Source organism: Tripterygium wilfordii, chromosome 5 (genome assembly GCF_013401445.1).
Source record: "Tripterygium wilfordii isolate XIE 37 chromosome 5, ASM1340144v1, whole genome shotgun sequence".
Lineage (NCBI taxonomy): Eukaryota > Viridiplantae > Streptophyta > Magnoliopsida > Celastrales > Celastraceae > Tripterygium > Tripterygium wilfordii.
Window position 1 is genome coordinate 635,610 of NC_052236.1, and position 15,652 is coordinate 651,261.

General features: G+C 38.4%; 3 protein-coding genes and 1 long non-coding RNA gene across 4 annotated transcripts; all 4 read right to left on the reverse strand.

Annotated features, from left to right (window-relative positions):
• Nucleotides 1-2,010: 2,010 nt before the first annotated feature.
• On the reverse strand, nucleotides 2,011-5,326 carry LOC119998129 (putative GEM-like protein 3). Its single transcript, XM_038845356.1, has 4 exons — nucleotides 4,803-5,326; nucleotides 4,601-4,702; nucleotides 3,815-4,086; nucleotides 2,011-2,521 (listed from the first exon to the last, which is right to left on the reverse strand). The coding sequence occupies exons 1-4, from the start codon at nucleotides 5,197-5,199 to the stop codon at nucleotides 2,333-2,335; spliced, it is 960 nt and encodes a 319-aa protein (XP_038701284.1). The 5' UTR covers nucleotides 5,200-5,326; the 3' UTR covers nucleotides 2,011-2,332.
• A 2,892-nt stretch (nucleotides 5,327-8,218) lies between these two features.
• LOC119998989 lies at nucleotides 8,219-8,937 on the reverse strand. Its single transcript, XR_005468322.1, has 2 exons — nucleotides 8,908-8,937; nucleotides 8,219-8,467 (listed from the first exon to the last, which is right to left on the reverse strand). It is a non-coding gene; the product is annotated as an uncharacterized LOC119998989 (long non-coding RNA).
• A 592-nt stretch (nucleotides 8,938-9,529) lies between these two features.
• Nucleotides 9,530-10,611, reverse strand: LOC119998988 (esterase OVCA2-like). Its single transcript, XM_038846474.1, has 3 exons — nucleotides 10,337-10,611; nucleotides 10,103-10,201; nucleotides 9,530-9,877 (listed from the first exon to the last, which is right to left on the reverse strand). Exons 1-3 carry the CDS (start codon nucleotides 10,553-10,555, stop codon nucleotides 9,644-9,646), a joined length of 552 nt encoding a protein of 183 aa, XP_038702402.1. The 5' UTR covers nucleotides 10,556-10,611; the 3' UTR covers nucleotides 9,530-9,643.
• Nucleotides 10,612-13,479: 2,868 nt separating this feature from the next.
• Nucleotides 13,480-15,100, reverse strand: LOC119998867 (esterase CG5412-like). Its single transcript, XM_038846337.1, has 5 exons — nucleotides 14,849-15,100; nucleotides 14,666-14,764; nucleotides 14,029-14,215; nucleotides 13,834-13,935; nucleotides 13,480-13,734 (listed from the first exon to the last, which is right to left on the reverse strand). The coding sequence occupies exons 1-5, from the start codon at nucleotides 15,068-15,070 to the stop codon at nucleotides 13,670-13,672; spliced, it is 675 nt and encodes a 224-aa protein (XP_038702265.1). The 5' UTR covers nucleotides 15,071-15,100; the 3' UTR covers nucleotides 13,480-13,669.
• Nucleotides 15,101-15,652: the final 552 nt, after the last annotated feature.

Consider the following 15,652-nt stretch of genomic DNA (forward strand, 5'->3'; position numbering starts at 1 on the left):
GTGCAAGTTAATATGGCCCATTAGTGCATGGGCTTCTCATTAATTTATCCAGCCCACTAGATTGTGGCCCATTGGTTCCACCCATTTTTTTTTTTTATAAGCCACAATATATTAAACCAAAGAAGACGAAGAAAATAATAGAGCATCTCAGGAGATGGCCTAGATCAAGGATGAAGGAAATGGGACAAAACACCAAGTCATGATCTACAGAAAAACTAAGAAAAGAAACAAAGCAGGCAGAGGACATAAAAACAAAAGACCAGTGCAAGACATTAAGTTTCAATGGAAGTTACAACATGCATGGTCGCAACAATCGTTAGTCGGCAGCAAGGCGGTTCTCGGGGACTAGTCGGGGATTAATCAAATTAATCATTTTAAGTTTTTTTAATTATATATATATATGCAGTACTCATAGAGACTAATAACAAGTCATTCTCATAGAGAGAATATTATATACACATATAATTATATATTATATATTATATATATACATACACTATATAATTTATTCATCATTTTTAAAAAATGAATTGCAATTGAATATATACAAATGAATTGCAATAGAATAACTATTAAAGAAATGATGAAAGAGTTTGAATAAAACTGTGCCATTTGGTGTCAAAAAGGTAGTTGACCAAAGCATATCTATATGTGATCTAATAATTGTGGAGAAACCCACAGCACGAAGACACGAGTGAGATGATTGTTGCGAAGAAACCAAGGAGCTGTGCGAATGCTTCTCTACCTCCTCTGCCATGGTCGCACTCAGAGGTGGGTTTCGATCTCTCCGTTCAATTCAGGTGGTCGAACACTCGGGTCTGTTCTCCATGGCAGGTGCGAAGCCGCGTAGATGGGGATCAGAGTCGGAGGTGACGCAATACCTCTTTTGTTTCGACTATTTGACCTAATTTCACAAAAGCTTCTTCTTGATTTTGTTTTGTTTCTTCACGAACATTGTAAAACAATGTAGTTTAGGCCTTTGCCCTATGAAACGAACCATCACGTATTTAATCGGGTCATCGATTAAGCCGACTATCCCTGACTAGTCGGTATTTAATGGGGTCACCTATTAAGTGACCCGATTACCCTCTAGTAGAAGCGGCAAGCCTCGACTAACGACTAGTCGGCTGACTAGAGGGATTTTTGCAACCATGACAACATGAAAAAGATGTTCTTAATTTACACTACTTGTGGATCTCTTTTATTTGGAATCTTTCAAGTCTATTGGTGGATTGGATTGGTCTCCTTTGGTTGAATGTTTGCCACTTTTGAGGAGACGTTTTGGTTCCAATTGTATTGAGCTTTGTTATGACCTTGGCGCTTTTTGAGGAGATCCTCTCTTCCACCAAAAGTGTGACAGTATTAAATAGTGTCCCAGTGTTCCTAGATTAGCAAGGTAGACTGGAACAGGAACTTCGTGAGCCAGCTATTAAACCCAATCTGGAAAAAAAAAAATTGCCCCCATTTTGAGGACATTCATTATTTTTCTGCAAAAACTTGGAAGAAATTCTGCAAACCCCCACACCCTCGGTAAAAGTGATGGATTGGCTTCATCCATCTCTGATAACAGCTCCGGAGCTTGGCAACAAATCAATTTCAGTATAAATCAAGAAAGAACCCTCTCTGTAAATGCTAAAAAATGGGGCATACACACAGGAGAACGGTAGCTCACGCCCAAGAGAGAAAGGCAGAAAGCCCTTTCCTCCAAACACAATTTGGTATATACACACACCCACACGCAGTGCATACACACAGAGGAAAACAGAGGACAATGCAGACTCGAAGATGTATCTTTTTAAGAATCCACTGGCTTCACCGGACTGGATTCAATATTAAAAACTGTACTTTTACCAAAATATGTTCGTTGTATGCAGAGACGAACTACAAGGCAAAGGATGTATCACTAATGCGAAAACTAATTCCTGTAAAAATTAAGCAAAATGGAAAGAAAAATTTGACGGAAGCTAATATCACAAAAATTTACGAAGCATCTAGTTTCCAGGCAAGCTGTAGCATCAATATGATGAAAAGAAAGAAAGTGAATCTGCATTCATTTTCTAGATATCATCATCACCTTCATCAATGTCTTTATTCCAAACAACAATATTGCGGTCAGCTACATGATTCCATATGAGAAACAATCTCATATATATTTTTAAACACTCTATTTTTTACCTTTCCTCCAAAAAAAAAAATCAAATATACTACTTCTATGATTACCTAGTTCGATTTGCACATGAAAAAGGGCTCTCAAATAGGGCATCTGCATTGCATCATATGCTGCCCCAAAGCATTTCTACATAGTGCAAGCTTGAATCGAAACGGGCAACAATCATACGGATTGTAAGTTTTGGGTTTGCAGAGCTTCCTGTAAACATTGTGCAGCACCATCATAGTTCAAAAAGCCCATATACCAGAATTCATGATTATCAACAGAAATTACTTGAATATATTTCTCAGCAAGATTTACTCTGCTTGTTGAAGGATTGACTGCTTTAAGTTGATGTAATGGGATAACTACCTGTTTAGGCAGGCAAGAACAAGCCAATAATTAAAATAGAAGAATTAAGACAAAACAAAAGGGTGAGCAACAAAAGAAAAACAAAGAATTATCATAAGAAAATCATTGGCAATCTAGGGTGGGCAAGATATATTCTACTAAAGGCAGATGACAATAAACAAGACAATAGTTTACAGAATCCCCAAGACTGATTCAGCACCATAAATCCAGTCTGCTGACGCTACAACATATAAAAGAATTCACGACTAGAAATAATATATACACACACACACACACACACACAAGAATTCATGTCCATGTAACATAAAAAAATTCTAGATAATCACCAAATACAGCAAAAGCGTCGCAAACAGTGCAAATAAAGACAAAATTTACACCGCAGGTTTCGCAAACCTCTTAGAAAATATTAACTCATTTCAAAACACATTGTAGACGAGGCTTTCACTTAGAGATACATAATCCATGAGTGGATGCCATAGACATCAATGTAAGAAATGTATGATAAATATATGCGCCTGGCAAGTAACGGGTGGATGAAATGGATGAGTACATCCGGGGATTTATGCGAGTTCCTCATCTACAACCTAAAGCATTTGAACATTATTTGGAACCTTAGGAAAATAACTAAAGCCTCTTTAACTACACTCTGGAGCTAAGCTATGACAAATTCTTGTCTGTTTCAATTAGAATTCATAATATAATAACTTAGATCTGACCTTTTAAAAAAACTAACTAAAGATGTTCAACCGAATGAAAAGATTATTGCACAGTTGAGGATAACAGCTAAGTCGCACTTAGAGCTAAACAACTACATTAAACACAAAACTCAGAGATTCATAGGATTAATGGAGAGCCATGAGTAACAATGCTCATTTTCAAATTAATAACACTGAAGTCCTTTAACTATGTCCACTTTTGGCAGCAATGAGCCAAATCAATTATGCCACTCAGATAAAGCATAAGACATACATCATATTCATATGTTGTCAATGAATTTTCCACACTGGCAGCCATATCCTTTTAACGTGAAGTTTCCGCCTTTCAGATGGGTGATGAGCAAGAAATCAAGTGAGAGGTGTTAAGTGATTGCAGAGATTATAAATCCAAAATGCTCAAGCATTGATCAGACAATCTTCTCATTATTTATTTTTTAACATGCACATATTCAAGTAAAGGCTAGACAGTCAAAATGAAAATTCAAGCTAATGAATTTGAGCTACAAGCCTACAATTAGGGATACTACATCTTAATGCTGCCATCTCATGCAAGCATATGAGTTTTGTTCAAATGTACCTTGTAGTAGCTCCATTCATTTTTCCCATCAGATTTATATGGAAGAGGGTTATCACTGCAAAATGCTAGCTTTGCAGAAGAGACATACAAAATACCCATGACTGGACCAGCTGACGTGGACAAATAACAGGCAAATGAATTTTGGAGTTGCTCCTCAGCTACTGTCTCAAAAGTTTGTCGAAATATCTTCTCATAACCACCTTCTGCTAAAACCTTTGTTCCTTGAGCAATTCTTCCCAATGCAGCTTCAGTGAAACTAGGGCTTGTTTTCACTAATTCAAAGCAAAAGGAAATCATCATTCCAGTATTCTCATAATTGCAAAATCATGAAAGGTATAATAAGGTGAAAGCAAGAGATGCCACATTATTTGTCAGAGGATTCCAAATTTCATTTAATTTTTTTTCTCTCAAAACCAAGGAAAATAAATTGAGTCTGTTGTAAGCAAGTTTGGATAGTTTGATCTCCTTCAAAAAAAAACAACAATTCAACAAAAGAAAAAAAAAATCTAACTGATTAGCAAAAGCATGCAGTGAAATTGGGTCAATTCTGGGAAAAGGCAACACATCCTTAAATACAAGATTAAGGACAACATGAAAACTCTAATATATCATTATAAAGACCCAATGATCAAACAAACAATGAAAGAACAAAAATCTTAGTAAGAACAATCACCGAATGAAATCTCACAAATTACACATAATGAAAGCAAGGGAAAACTGGACTGAATCCAAACTAAAAAGGAAAAAAAGAAAATAAAAGAAAAAAATGAAGAAATGAATACTCACGGTGTTGCCAGGTGTTTCTTGAGAGATCTTCCGCCTTCTTAGTCGCTTCTCCGACCCTTTTTCCCCATCTCCCCAGCGTATCCCGGACGGACACCATCGTTTCTAATTCAGAACACAATCAGACAAACGAATCCAAAAACACAAGGACACATATATATGGGAAGATAGATAGATATACGTAGTACGTAGATGGTATTCAAACCTTTGAAGGAGAATGAAGAGTCGGGCGCCGGTGAGGAGGAAACGTAGGGATTGGACTCGTCAATGACATTGCGGCTATGAGTATTTATATGATCGGGCGCAGCAGATTCGGACACTAATTCAGGGTTCCAATGCACCGATTTCCTCACCGATCCCGTACTGTCCGCGGATTCCAATACCTCATTCTGAACCTGACTCTGCTTTTCAGTCTCAGCTTGCGACGTATTCTCCGATCCTACCACAAAAGTGGCCCAATTCCCGTCCCCACTCGACGCACTATTTTCTTGCTTCTGATCCCCGCTCTTCGGATCTGGTTTTGGGCTCGGTTCCTGCATCAACACCGGCTCCTGCGTTTTCTGCTCGTTCTCTGTCTTGGTTTCTGCCTTGGGCGGTTCCATCTTCTAGAGGACTCGGAGGTGGAGGTGGAGGTGGAGGTGGAGGTGGAGGTGGAGGCGCGTGATACGAATTGGCTGGTGTGGCCCTCTTCGTTGTTCTACGTTGTGTGTTTTTTGCTTTCGGGTTTGAAAATGGCGTGGGGAGTTTTTTCTTTTTCTTTTTCTGTTTGGATTTGATATAAAGAAGATGAGATGGATTTACCGGGAAGCACGCCGATTGACTTTTTTTTTTTCTGACGCGAATTAAAGGGAAGAACCAATAATGGGCCGACCTGCATGTGTCCATGGGCCGCGTTTGGAAGCTTGAGACAAGCCTCACAATGCTATTGGATTCAATCCAACATTACTCTTGGTTGGTTTTTTTTTTTTTTTTTGCGGGAACGTGAATCATGCAAGTTTTTCCTTTAGACATTGAATATGATTCTAAATTGGATTCGTCATACCCACGCGCACAACAATTTATTACCTGACGTCACGACATGATAAATTAGGTAAAAACTTAACACATGATCCCAAAAATATTGTTATTAGTGATAATCGAACTTAAAACATTTTGAGTCCAATATTTGGTCCTAATACAAGTAGTTAGCTTAGGTCTAATTTGAAGTTTTGAACACATATTGGTTGACTTTGAATCATATCCCTCCAAAATCACTCAATCCAAACACGCTCTAAAGTTTAATAGATGATCCAACCGTTTGGCCCATCATATTGCACAATGGCCCGGCACAATTCAGTGGGCTGGCGGCATTCCTAAACTATTCTTGATTCTGTAGGTCTTTTGGAGATATGATGGCCTCGAGCCCCTTGCCTTGATGTATTCCTGGTATTTCATGCAACAGAAAAGAAAGAACAGAACAAATTGGAGGAGAAAGAAGAAAAGGGTAATTGGGTAGGTGGAGGCCTTTCTCTCATCAACTACGCAGGCAGTGAGTAGTGACACAAACCAATAACTCCTGTAGTCACTAACCTCTCATTTTCTTTCTTTCTTTCTTTCTTCCTTCTTCGTCTGTGTTTCAATTGCAATCACAAATGGCGTCTTCTCTCGCATCCAAAACATTCACCGGGGCTCCGAGAACGAATTTGGGTTCTCTACACCCGGATCTTCAGAAAGCTCTCATCCCCTGCTGTTCAAATTAGGATCCACACGCCAATATGCTTTCATGACCAGACTTTCCTTCAGCAGGAAATGGGGCATCGAGGAAATGAAGGTCCAGCCTTTCGAGCACTGTTTCGGGCCATACAGAGACCCGTTTCTTGAGAATCTATGCACTTGTGTAAAAAGTCACACATATAAAGATGTGAGCACTCATGCCTTGTTTATAAGGCTAAGCCTATCTCTTACCACTAACAAAGCCTTTTCTTAGGTTTGAGTGGATTGGGCCTAACCCACCTGCTTGGGCCTAAGGAGAAACAAAGCCGTGCGGGCTCGATGTATCCATGGGAACCGGACAACCCAAAGCGGACAATATTGTTGATGTGTATAGGGGTGTGGATTTACAACATGGTATCGGAGCAATTCGTTCCTGTTGGACATGACCTCTACTCCACTTATTAGGTCTGGCATAACCCAACCCGGGTTTGGCATAACCCAGCCCACAAGTGCGGGGGAGTGTAAAAAGTCTCACATCTAAACATGTGGGCACTCATGCCTTGTTTATAAGGCTAAGCCCACCTCTTACCACTAACAAAGCATTTTCCTAGGCTTGAGTGGATTGGGCCTAACCCACCTGCTTGGGCCTAAGGAGAAACAAAGCCGTGCGGGCCCGATGTATCCATGGGAACCGGACAACCCAAAATGGACAATATTGTTGGTGTGTATAGGGGTGTGGATTTACAACAACTTATCCTGAATCCGTGAAGGCACAGAATTCTGGGTTTTCTCTTGATGTGAGTGTCCTCCATTTCGTTTTGCTTTCTTTTCCCTTTCCATGTCTCGCAGTGGACAAGTGGCCTTTTCTATGTTATCAATTACTTGGTAGGTCTAGCTCTTGCCCTGACCAAACTGGTTTGGTGGCATTCATTGCTGCAGATTCTCTGTCCATAACTGGTTTCAATTCTCAAACAGAGAGTAAATTGGTGCTTGGTACTTGGTGCTTGGTAAGGGTGTAAGTAAACCCTTTTGCACCGACCCATACCGTTAACCCAACTCAAATCATGAAAAACTGACCCAACCCACTAATAACAAAAAGGATTAGCTTTATCAACACCTAACCCCTTTAAATTACAAGTCGGATAAGGGTTTAGGATATATTTAACCATTTATATCCGACCCAATTCTTTTAATTAAAACCAAAAAATATATAATTTTCTTGACTTTTATTTCCTATAACATTGAGGTGAATCATTATCATGGTTGAATTTCTAATTTTATAACTAATAGTTGATATGATAGTTATTGGTATGTTGTTTCAATAAGATCAATAAATAACTATACTTTATTTTAATATGGATTTATGGTTAATGGTCTTTGATTTTTTTTTAAATTTAACCTTTTTCTATCCTACCCAACTCTCGCCCAAATTAATCCGACCCAATCCTTAATTCATTTAATGAATGGGTTGGATTAGGTTAAAAAAACTCCACCCTCGTAGTAAAAGGGCAGGATGAGGATTAAGCATATACCCAACCCTTTTACTCCTATTGCTTAGCAACACCATTGATGTCTAAATGGGTCTGACCTTGGGTATCAGAGATAGCCTAGGATGAAATTTTTAGTTATTCAATTTTGCCTCCATGTTTAGTGACATAAAAACATGCATCTAAAGTTTTTTGATAACCGAGGACGAAACCATACAAGTTTACCTTTTGGGATAACATATAAGCACATAAACTTAAATTGTCAAGCCCACGCGTACAAAAATTTCTCACTTGGTAACGAGATAAGTTGAGCCAAAACCCAGCACATGGCCACAATAGTATTGCTTTTAGTGAAAATCGAATTCAGACTCTTTCGAATCCATTCAGTTTGGCCACAGAGAAATTCACCAACTAGAATTTCACCCAAGTGGTTAGCATGCACTTATACAAATTCAAGAGTTTACTAGATAAATTAATTTGGTCCTTACAGTTATTCATTTCATATTAGAACATACAATACAAGAAAGTGGTTCTGATATTGTATTTGGATCCATCTTGAATTCAGTCTTGGTGTAGAAACTGAAAATGCAAGTGTAACTAAACAATAGGCTTAAAGAGAGACATCTTTATTCGAGTGAGATCTTCTCAATCCTCTCAATGAAGTCAAGCATCAATTCCACTCCTTTGTCATCTACACAAAAGAAATAGAGAGATGCATTAGGTTTATACGACTTTGTTTTTCTGGGCCGTTCCCAACGATAATTGAGCCCAAAAAGGACTGTTGTTTGGAAAATATTTGGGTTTTTCTTATAAATCATATTGTGTGGTGCTCCCCCAGTAATGTGTGATTACAAGTCTGACAACGAGTAAAAACAAAAGAGCAAATACATTTTGACAACAACCAAAAAAACCGATGATCATGAAGTCGTGACATATGGAGTCGGATTTTGACCTTTGTTTAGTAATTGACCCTTCATAAATTTTGATGGCATATTGGCCTCGTCTGTGTTATTGTTTAGCTGATATTAAGTACAGTTGATATGTAAAAATACTCTGTATGTACTGTTTATAGTAGTAAGATTAAGATTTAATACACACAAGCTATCTACAATATACTAAAAGCACACTCACATAGAGATTATTTCATTCTGATGTTCATGTTTAGGACGAAATGTCCCACATCGGGTATAAACCCATGCGAAGTGCAGTATATAAGAGCAAGCTCTTCTCCCCCTTAATAGGCCTTTTAAGGGGGAGGCCCAATGGGCCCAGAATTATTTACAGATGTGGATGACATCTTCTCAATCCTCTCAATGAATCCAAGCATTATTTCCTGATTTTTCTCATCTGCACAAAAGGGAAAAGAAGATGAACATACACCAAAAACTGGTTAGATTATACTTAGTGAACCTTGGTTATTTTGGAATTTCATTTTTGGTAACCGAGAACGACATCATACAAAACTTGTCCATTGAACATACGATATGAGCATAAACTCGGACCGTCATGTGCGCGAGCACAAAAATTTCTCAAAGTTGGGTTAAAGTCCAACGCGCGGTTATAAAGGTATTGTTCATAGTGAAAATCAAATTCAGGACTTTTCAAACCCATGCGGTCTCCAAAGAGATGCACCAACAGACAATCATCCAAATGATTTGGTTGGTTATTATAGAAGCCAATCTTCTCAATGAAAATCATGATATCATGGGGTCAACAACAACTAACCTAATTTTGGTATACAATGGCCTTCTGGGTGATGAATCACAACTGGGTCCAGAAATGATTCAAGTAGAGCCATCGCCTCTGGCTTCGCAAAATCTTTCTCACCTACACAGACCATGCCCTTATGAGTAACTTATTATAAATCCTACCATTTTATCTCACTTGGGACATAAAGAGCGAACAAATCAATACCCATGATGTGGAGAGAGGGACACTCAATGAGGGATGAAAATGCAGAGGCAGCCATTTCAGGTAATCCGAACTTGGATCCTCCAAGCTTTCCTCCTGATATGACTATCACAAACTTAATCCTCGGAACCTTGGTCAGAGTCACCCCATGTAACTGCATTCCTGGCAATGCTGCTGTCAGAAGTGCCCCCTAAAATTCAGAACCGCCAAGGGGAAAAAAAACCACGATACAATGTTATAAATCGAATACTAGTGAGAACACCGCATAAATCATTCTTAAAATGGTCGTCTTGGTTGTGAGATACTAGATTTTTTACTTGTAAACCACATCGGTGCCTTACACCTGACTCATGTGGGATAAAAGTCTTAATATACGCAGTTTGGGAAAAAATTGAATGAATGAAACAAATCAGACCTGGGAGAAACCTAGAAACCCGTCAAAGGGTCCATGTTTCATCGTGTAATGCTCTATATAAGCAACACATTCTTCAAAATTCCGGTACTCGCTATAATCCTACATTAAGAACAGAAATATCAAATGTTCAGCTCACAAAGATTGATAGACGATTTTTGGCCACTACAACGGGTTTGTTCATAAATCTTAAATATGATAATTGAATTTGTAGAGGGAGTATTGGGTTATTCTGACCTCGTTAGCTTGAAACCACTCAAAGTAAGGAGGATCGAATATGCCTTCATGACCAGACTTTCCTTCAGCAGGAAATGGGGCATTGAGGAAATGAAGATCCAGCCTTTCGAGCACTGTTTCAGGCCATACAGAGACCTGTTTCTTGAGAATCTCTGCACTTGACCTGAATCCATGAAGGCACAGAATTCTGGGTTTTCTCTTGATGTGATTTTCCTCCATTTCGTTTTGCTTTCTTTTCGTTTCAATGTCTGATATGTATCAATTACTTGGTGTTAGTGTTGTCTAAAAAGACAACGGAAGAGATAGCACATTGTGATAGAATTGCCAGCAAATAACCAAAGTTAATTGCTTTGTATTTTCGTAGGTGGCCAACATTTGGTGAGAAATTGATTACATGATCAATAATTCAACAAGATGTGCAGCCCGATTAAATGCTCTTTGGTGTAATTGGGTTTTTGGATGAGAGAGAATTACTCAAGTTGTGGTTGTAATAATTTTCCTCATCTCGAGTCCATGCGGTTTGACTCTCAAAGATTCATCAATTAGGCCAACATCCAAGTGGCCGGACAACCAGTTTAGATTGAATGCCCATACAACTTGATTGTGTCATTTCACTTCATATAATTCTAAGCAATAATTTGACCCTGTAATATTACATAGAACATTTGGTGCTTACAGTGGGGGAAATTTTCCACAATCGAAGATTTGGTTTTAGGGGCCACTGGCAATCCCGCAAAACCCACAAGAAGCATTAGAAGCTCCTTGGCCGGAGGGGTTCCAGCCAAAGAAGCTTCGACGATCTAGTCAATCATGTGTTTTCTCTGAAGTGAAAGTATATTCTTTTGTGAAGAAATGAACTCTGGTTTTACCTGACGCCGAAGCCTCCTTTTATAGTAGAAATTGGTTCGTAACACTCAAATAAGGATCTTAAGAATTGATGGGTTTGGAGTATATTTAGGCGTGTGTGAGAATAAATCCATTGGATTTGGTATTTTCCGGGAGAGAGGTTAACTATTTTAGATCTGTTGTCATAAATGACATGTGTCTCGAGAAGATTACAAAGTGATTGATAGGACATGACTTTATAGGGTATTGATCAGGTAAACCAATGACGCATGATTACATCTAGTGTAGGCAATGTACGGTATGGTCGATGTAGAGGTTGTCTTGCGACAATTTTGACAGGAAGGGGGTTGGTATTCGTAGGGATGGTACTCGATGTCGTCAACATGGAGGTATAATGTCGATGACATTGGTTAGTTGTTTGTCCATGGTCGTGCGTTTCAGGGCTTTAGGCCTTATGAGCCACGATCGAGGGTATAACAAGTTAATAACATATAAATGATAAATTAATAATAATTAGGTTATACCTGCTGTTAATTCATGATCAACGCTGATTAAGATGGATGACGATTTTTGGACATAACATTTACAATTACTCATTTCATACTAAAACTTACAATACGCAAAAATAGTAGTTATGATAGCGTATTTGGATCTACTTTGAATTCAGTGTTAGGTGTAGAAACTGAAGATGCAAGAGTGTAACTAAACAATACGCTTAAAGAGAGACACCTTAATGCGAGTTGAAACTTTTTTTAGTTGTATTTGTGCAAGACAATTCAAGATTTGTGGGCAATCCTAAATTTGTGTGGTAGTTGAAACTTTTTTTAGTTGTTTTTCTTCCACACGGCATTTGAATCTTCAAATGACGAGGGAGGAAGAGAGCTAATTGTGTGGAGATGTTGTTATGAGATGGTGCAGTTGTCATCGGATAGAGTTCATGTGGTGGTGCAGTTATCACCTGGAGGAGCTCTTGTGGTGGAGCTGGAGTTGTAACCGGACTGTGAGAGATTCCAAAATGTAGAGTTTTAGAAAGTACAAGTTGAGTGTGGCTTATGATAATCTCTCGAGTCCATGCGATTTGACTCTTAGAGATTCATCAACTAAGCTATCATCCAAGTGGTTTAAATTGAATGCCCATACAACTTGATTGTGTCATTTCACTTCTTATAATTCTAAGCAATAATTTGGCCTTGTGATATACATAGAACATTTGGTGTTTGACTGTAGGGGAAAATTTCCACAATCAAAGATTTGATTCTAGGGGCCACCAACAATCCTGCAAAACTCACAAGAAGCGTTAGAGGTTCTTTGGCAGGAAAGGTTCTAACCAAATAAGCTTCGATGATCAAGTCATGTGTTATCTCTCAAGTGAAAATATATTCTTTAGTGAAGAAATGATCTATGGTTTTACTTGACGACAAAGCCTCCTTATATAGTGGAATGTGGTTCGTAACGCTCAACATAAGGATATTGAGAATTGATTGGGTTCAGAGTATCTTTAGGCGTGTGTCAAAGTAAATCCATTGAATTTGGTCTTTTTCGAGACAAAGGGTAATTGTTTCATATCTGTTGTCATAAATGACATGTGTCTCGAGAAGATTACGAAGTGATTGATAGGACGTGGCTTTAAAGGGTATTGATCAAGTCAACCAATGACGTTTGATTACGTCAGGTGTAGGCGTATACATGGTATGGTTGAAGTAGAGGTTGTGGTACGACTATTTTGACAGGAGGGGTGATGCAAATTGGGAATTGGAAAGATAGACAAGAAAGAACAATAAGAACACACAGTATAGAGAATCACTTCTAAGATTTTCTTAGTTCAAGGAATCACTCCTTACAGTACTGTTTTTCAATATTAGACAAGATAATTGAAAAGAAAATGAACAAAGCATTTGAATAGGAACCCAAAACATGTCCACCATTAAAGTAAAGGGCGACAATTTCGTTTCCTTTATCGTGGGTGATGGAATATAGCCTATTGTAGTTCCCTTGATCAAGTCGTTTGACCTCCATGATGTTAGTTCATAGGATCATGCTGGATTTGATCACGATTTCCCCTTGATTTAAGCTCAGTGTTAGCACCAATTCCCGCCCGCATGATACGAGTCATTTGGGCTTCTATTGCATCAAGGGGGGTTGGTATTTGTAGGGATTGTGCTCGATGTCGTCGTTATAGGGATAATGTCGATGACATTGGTAAGTTGTTTGTCCATGGTCATGCGTTTCAGGGCTTCGGGCCTTATGAGCCACGACCGAGGGTATTAAAAGTTAATAACAGATAAATGATACATTAATAAGATTCATGATCAACGCTGATTAAGATGGATGATGATTTATGGTTAACACTTACAATTACTCATTTCACACTAAAACTTACAATACACAAAAGCAGCAGCTCTATTTGGAACTACCTTGAATTAAGTCTTAGGTATAGAAACTGAAGATGCAAGTGTAACTAAACAATACGCGTAAAGAGAGACACCTTTATGCGAGTGAGATATTCTCAATCCTCTCAATGAAGCCAAGCATCAATTCCACTCCTTTGTCATCTGCACAAAAGGTTACCGAGAGATGCCAGAATTAGAGTTCAGATTATGATTAATAACAACATGATAGAAGACCAAATCATGAATAATACTACTAATCACCTAATCTCGGTATACGGTGACCTTTAGAATGATAAATCACAACTGGGTTCACAAATGATTCAAGCAGAGCAATCCCCTCTGATTTCAAGAAATCATGCTCACCTGCACTGCCCATACTTCATGAGTTCATGTATCAATCATAAACCATATTTTGTGTTAGGAAACTGGAAAACAAAAGAGCAAGTGAATTTGTACCTATGAAGTGGAGAGATGGACACTCAATGGGAGATGAAAATGCAGTGGCAGCCATGTCAGGTAGTCCGAACTTAGACCCTCCAAATTGAGCCCCTGATATTATAATTACAAACTTTATCTTTGCAACCTTAGTAAGAGCCACCCCATTTAATTGCATTCCAGGCAAGGCAGCTGATATGTGTGCCCCCTAAAATTCAACACCAGCAAAGTCAAAAAAGAATAATGGATTTTGTGGAGCTGGTAGGGGCTCAATTTCTTAGCTACAATTCTCCCTCAAAACTATGTTAGATCATGTCTTAAAATGTGTTATTGAGTATTTTGTAAAAAAAAAAAATTCAAAATCCTAAACCCTAAACACTTAAACCTAATCTTTTTTTGGTAACCAAGTATTCCCAGCCCAACATACGCAAACCAGCTCTAAGTTCAAGTCGCCAATCCAACCCTAAACACTAAAACCTATTCCCTAAACCCTTCTATCATAAATCCTAAACTATAAACCCTAATTCTTAACTCCCAACTCCTAATATATGCCATTTTCAAAAAAAAAAAAAAAACATAAACAAAAACAAAACGTAGTTTTGGGTGAAATTTTGTGATACTTAGTTTGAGACAGAATTAATTAGTCATAAAGTCATACCCGAGAGAAGCCTAATAACCCATCAAATGGTCCATGATTCATCATGTAATCCTCAATGTACGCAACACATCCTTCAAAATTCCGAAACTCCGTGTAATCCTGCAATGAAAACCCCAATTTATGAAGAGGGCCAGATTGACGTGATAACAAAATCTCTCTTGAGGATTAAAGGGTTAACCTGACCTCATTAGATTGGAACCACTCGAAGTAAGGAGGATCAAAGATCCCTTCAACGTTGGACTTCCCTTCAGCAGCGAATGGAGCGTCAAGGAAAACAAGGTCCAGGCTTTCGAGCACTGGTTCGGGCCATACCGAGACCTGTTTTCGGAGAATCTCCGCACTCGTCCTGAACCCGTGAAGACAAAGAATTCTGGGTTTTCTCGTCACGTGATTTTCGTTTTCCATCGCTTTGATTCCTCTCGGATTTTCTATCGTCTTTTCAGTTTATTTGGTAGAGCAGTGGAGGAACAAAGTTTGGTGGGCTTCAAAAGTGGCCCAAAAAGCAGAAACTGTTATGGGCTTTAGTGTTGCGGCCTGCAGGTCACAAATGGGCCTGGCCACAAGTATAGAAAAGCCCAGAACTCCATTTATCTTCGGAAGAAAGAACAAGACTTGGTTTCTTATTTTAGTTCTCAACGGCTAGTATCCCAGCTAGTAAGCTCTACGCAAAAAATTTTATGTACATCATATGAGTCATGTAAAGTCACGAATTCACTTGGATCATGTGCGTCTAACTTAACTACTGAAATAACTAAGATACTAACTGCCGAACCTAATAATAATGATGATGAAAGTAGCTTACAAATTTTCTATAATTAAGTTGGCATTTTCTTAAAAGAAAAGGAAAAAAAAAAAAGGTAGCATTTTCTTAACGACAAAGTATTCTAATTCTAGCCAGCTTTTGGCCAACTTAATTACTTTCATAAGTCAAAACAAAAAAGCTTATAAAAATGAGGTTTGATTAAACTATAGGGAGATATTAATCCA

Coding starts and splice junctions, on each gene's coding strand:
- LOC119998129 (XM_038845356.1), bottom strand. CDS start 5,199: ATGGAACCGCCCAAGGCAGAAACCAAGACAGAGAACGAGCAGAAAACG. Junction 4,703..4,802: donor CTCTTCATTCTCCTTCAAAG/GTTTGAATACCA, acceptor GTTCTGAATTAG/AAACGATGGTGTCCGTCCGG. Junction 2,522..3,814: donor ATGAATGGAGCTACTACAAG/GTACATTTGAAC, acceptor CTGCCTAAACAG/GTAGTTATCCCATTACATCA.
- LOC119998988 (XM_038846474.1), bottom strand. CDS start 10,555: ATGGAGGAAAATCACATCAAGAGAAAACCCAGAATTCTGTGCCTTCAT. Junction 10,202..10,336: donor AGTGGTTTCAAGCTAACGAG/GTCAGAATAACC, acceptor TTCTTAATGTAG/GATTATAGCGAGTACCGGAA. Junction 9,878..10,102: donor GGTTTCTAGGTTTCTCCCAG/GTCTGATTTGTT, acceptor TCTGAATTTTAG/GGGGCACTTCTGACAGCAGC.
- LOC119998867 (XM_038846337.1), bottom strand. CDS start 15,070: ATGGAAAACGAAAATCACGTGACGAGAAAACCCAGAATTCTTTGTCTT. Junction 14,765..14,848: donor AGTGGTTCCAATCTAATGAG/GTCAGGTTAACC, acceptor TTTTCATTGCAG/GATTACACGGAGTTTCGGAA. Junction 13,936..14,028: donor TCCATCTCTCCACTTCATAG/GTACAAATTCAC, acceptor TGGGCAGTGCAG/GTGAGCATGATTTCTTGAAA.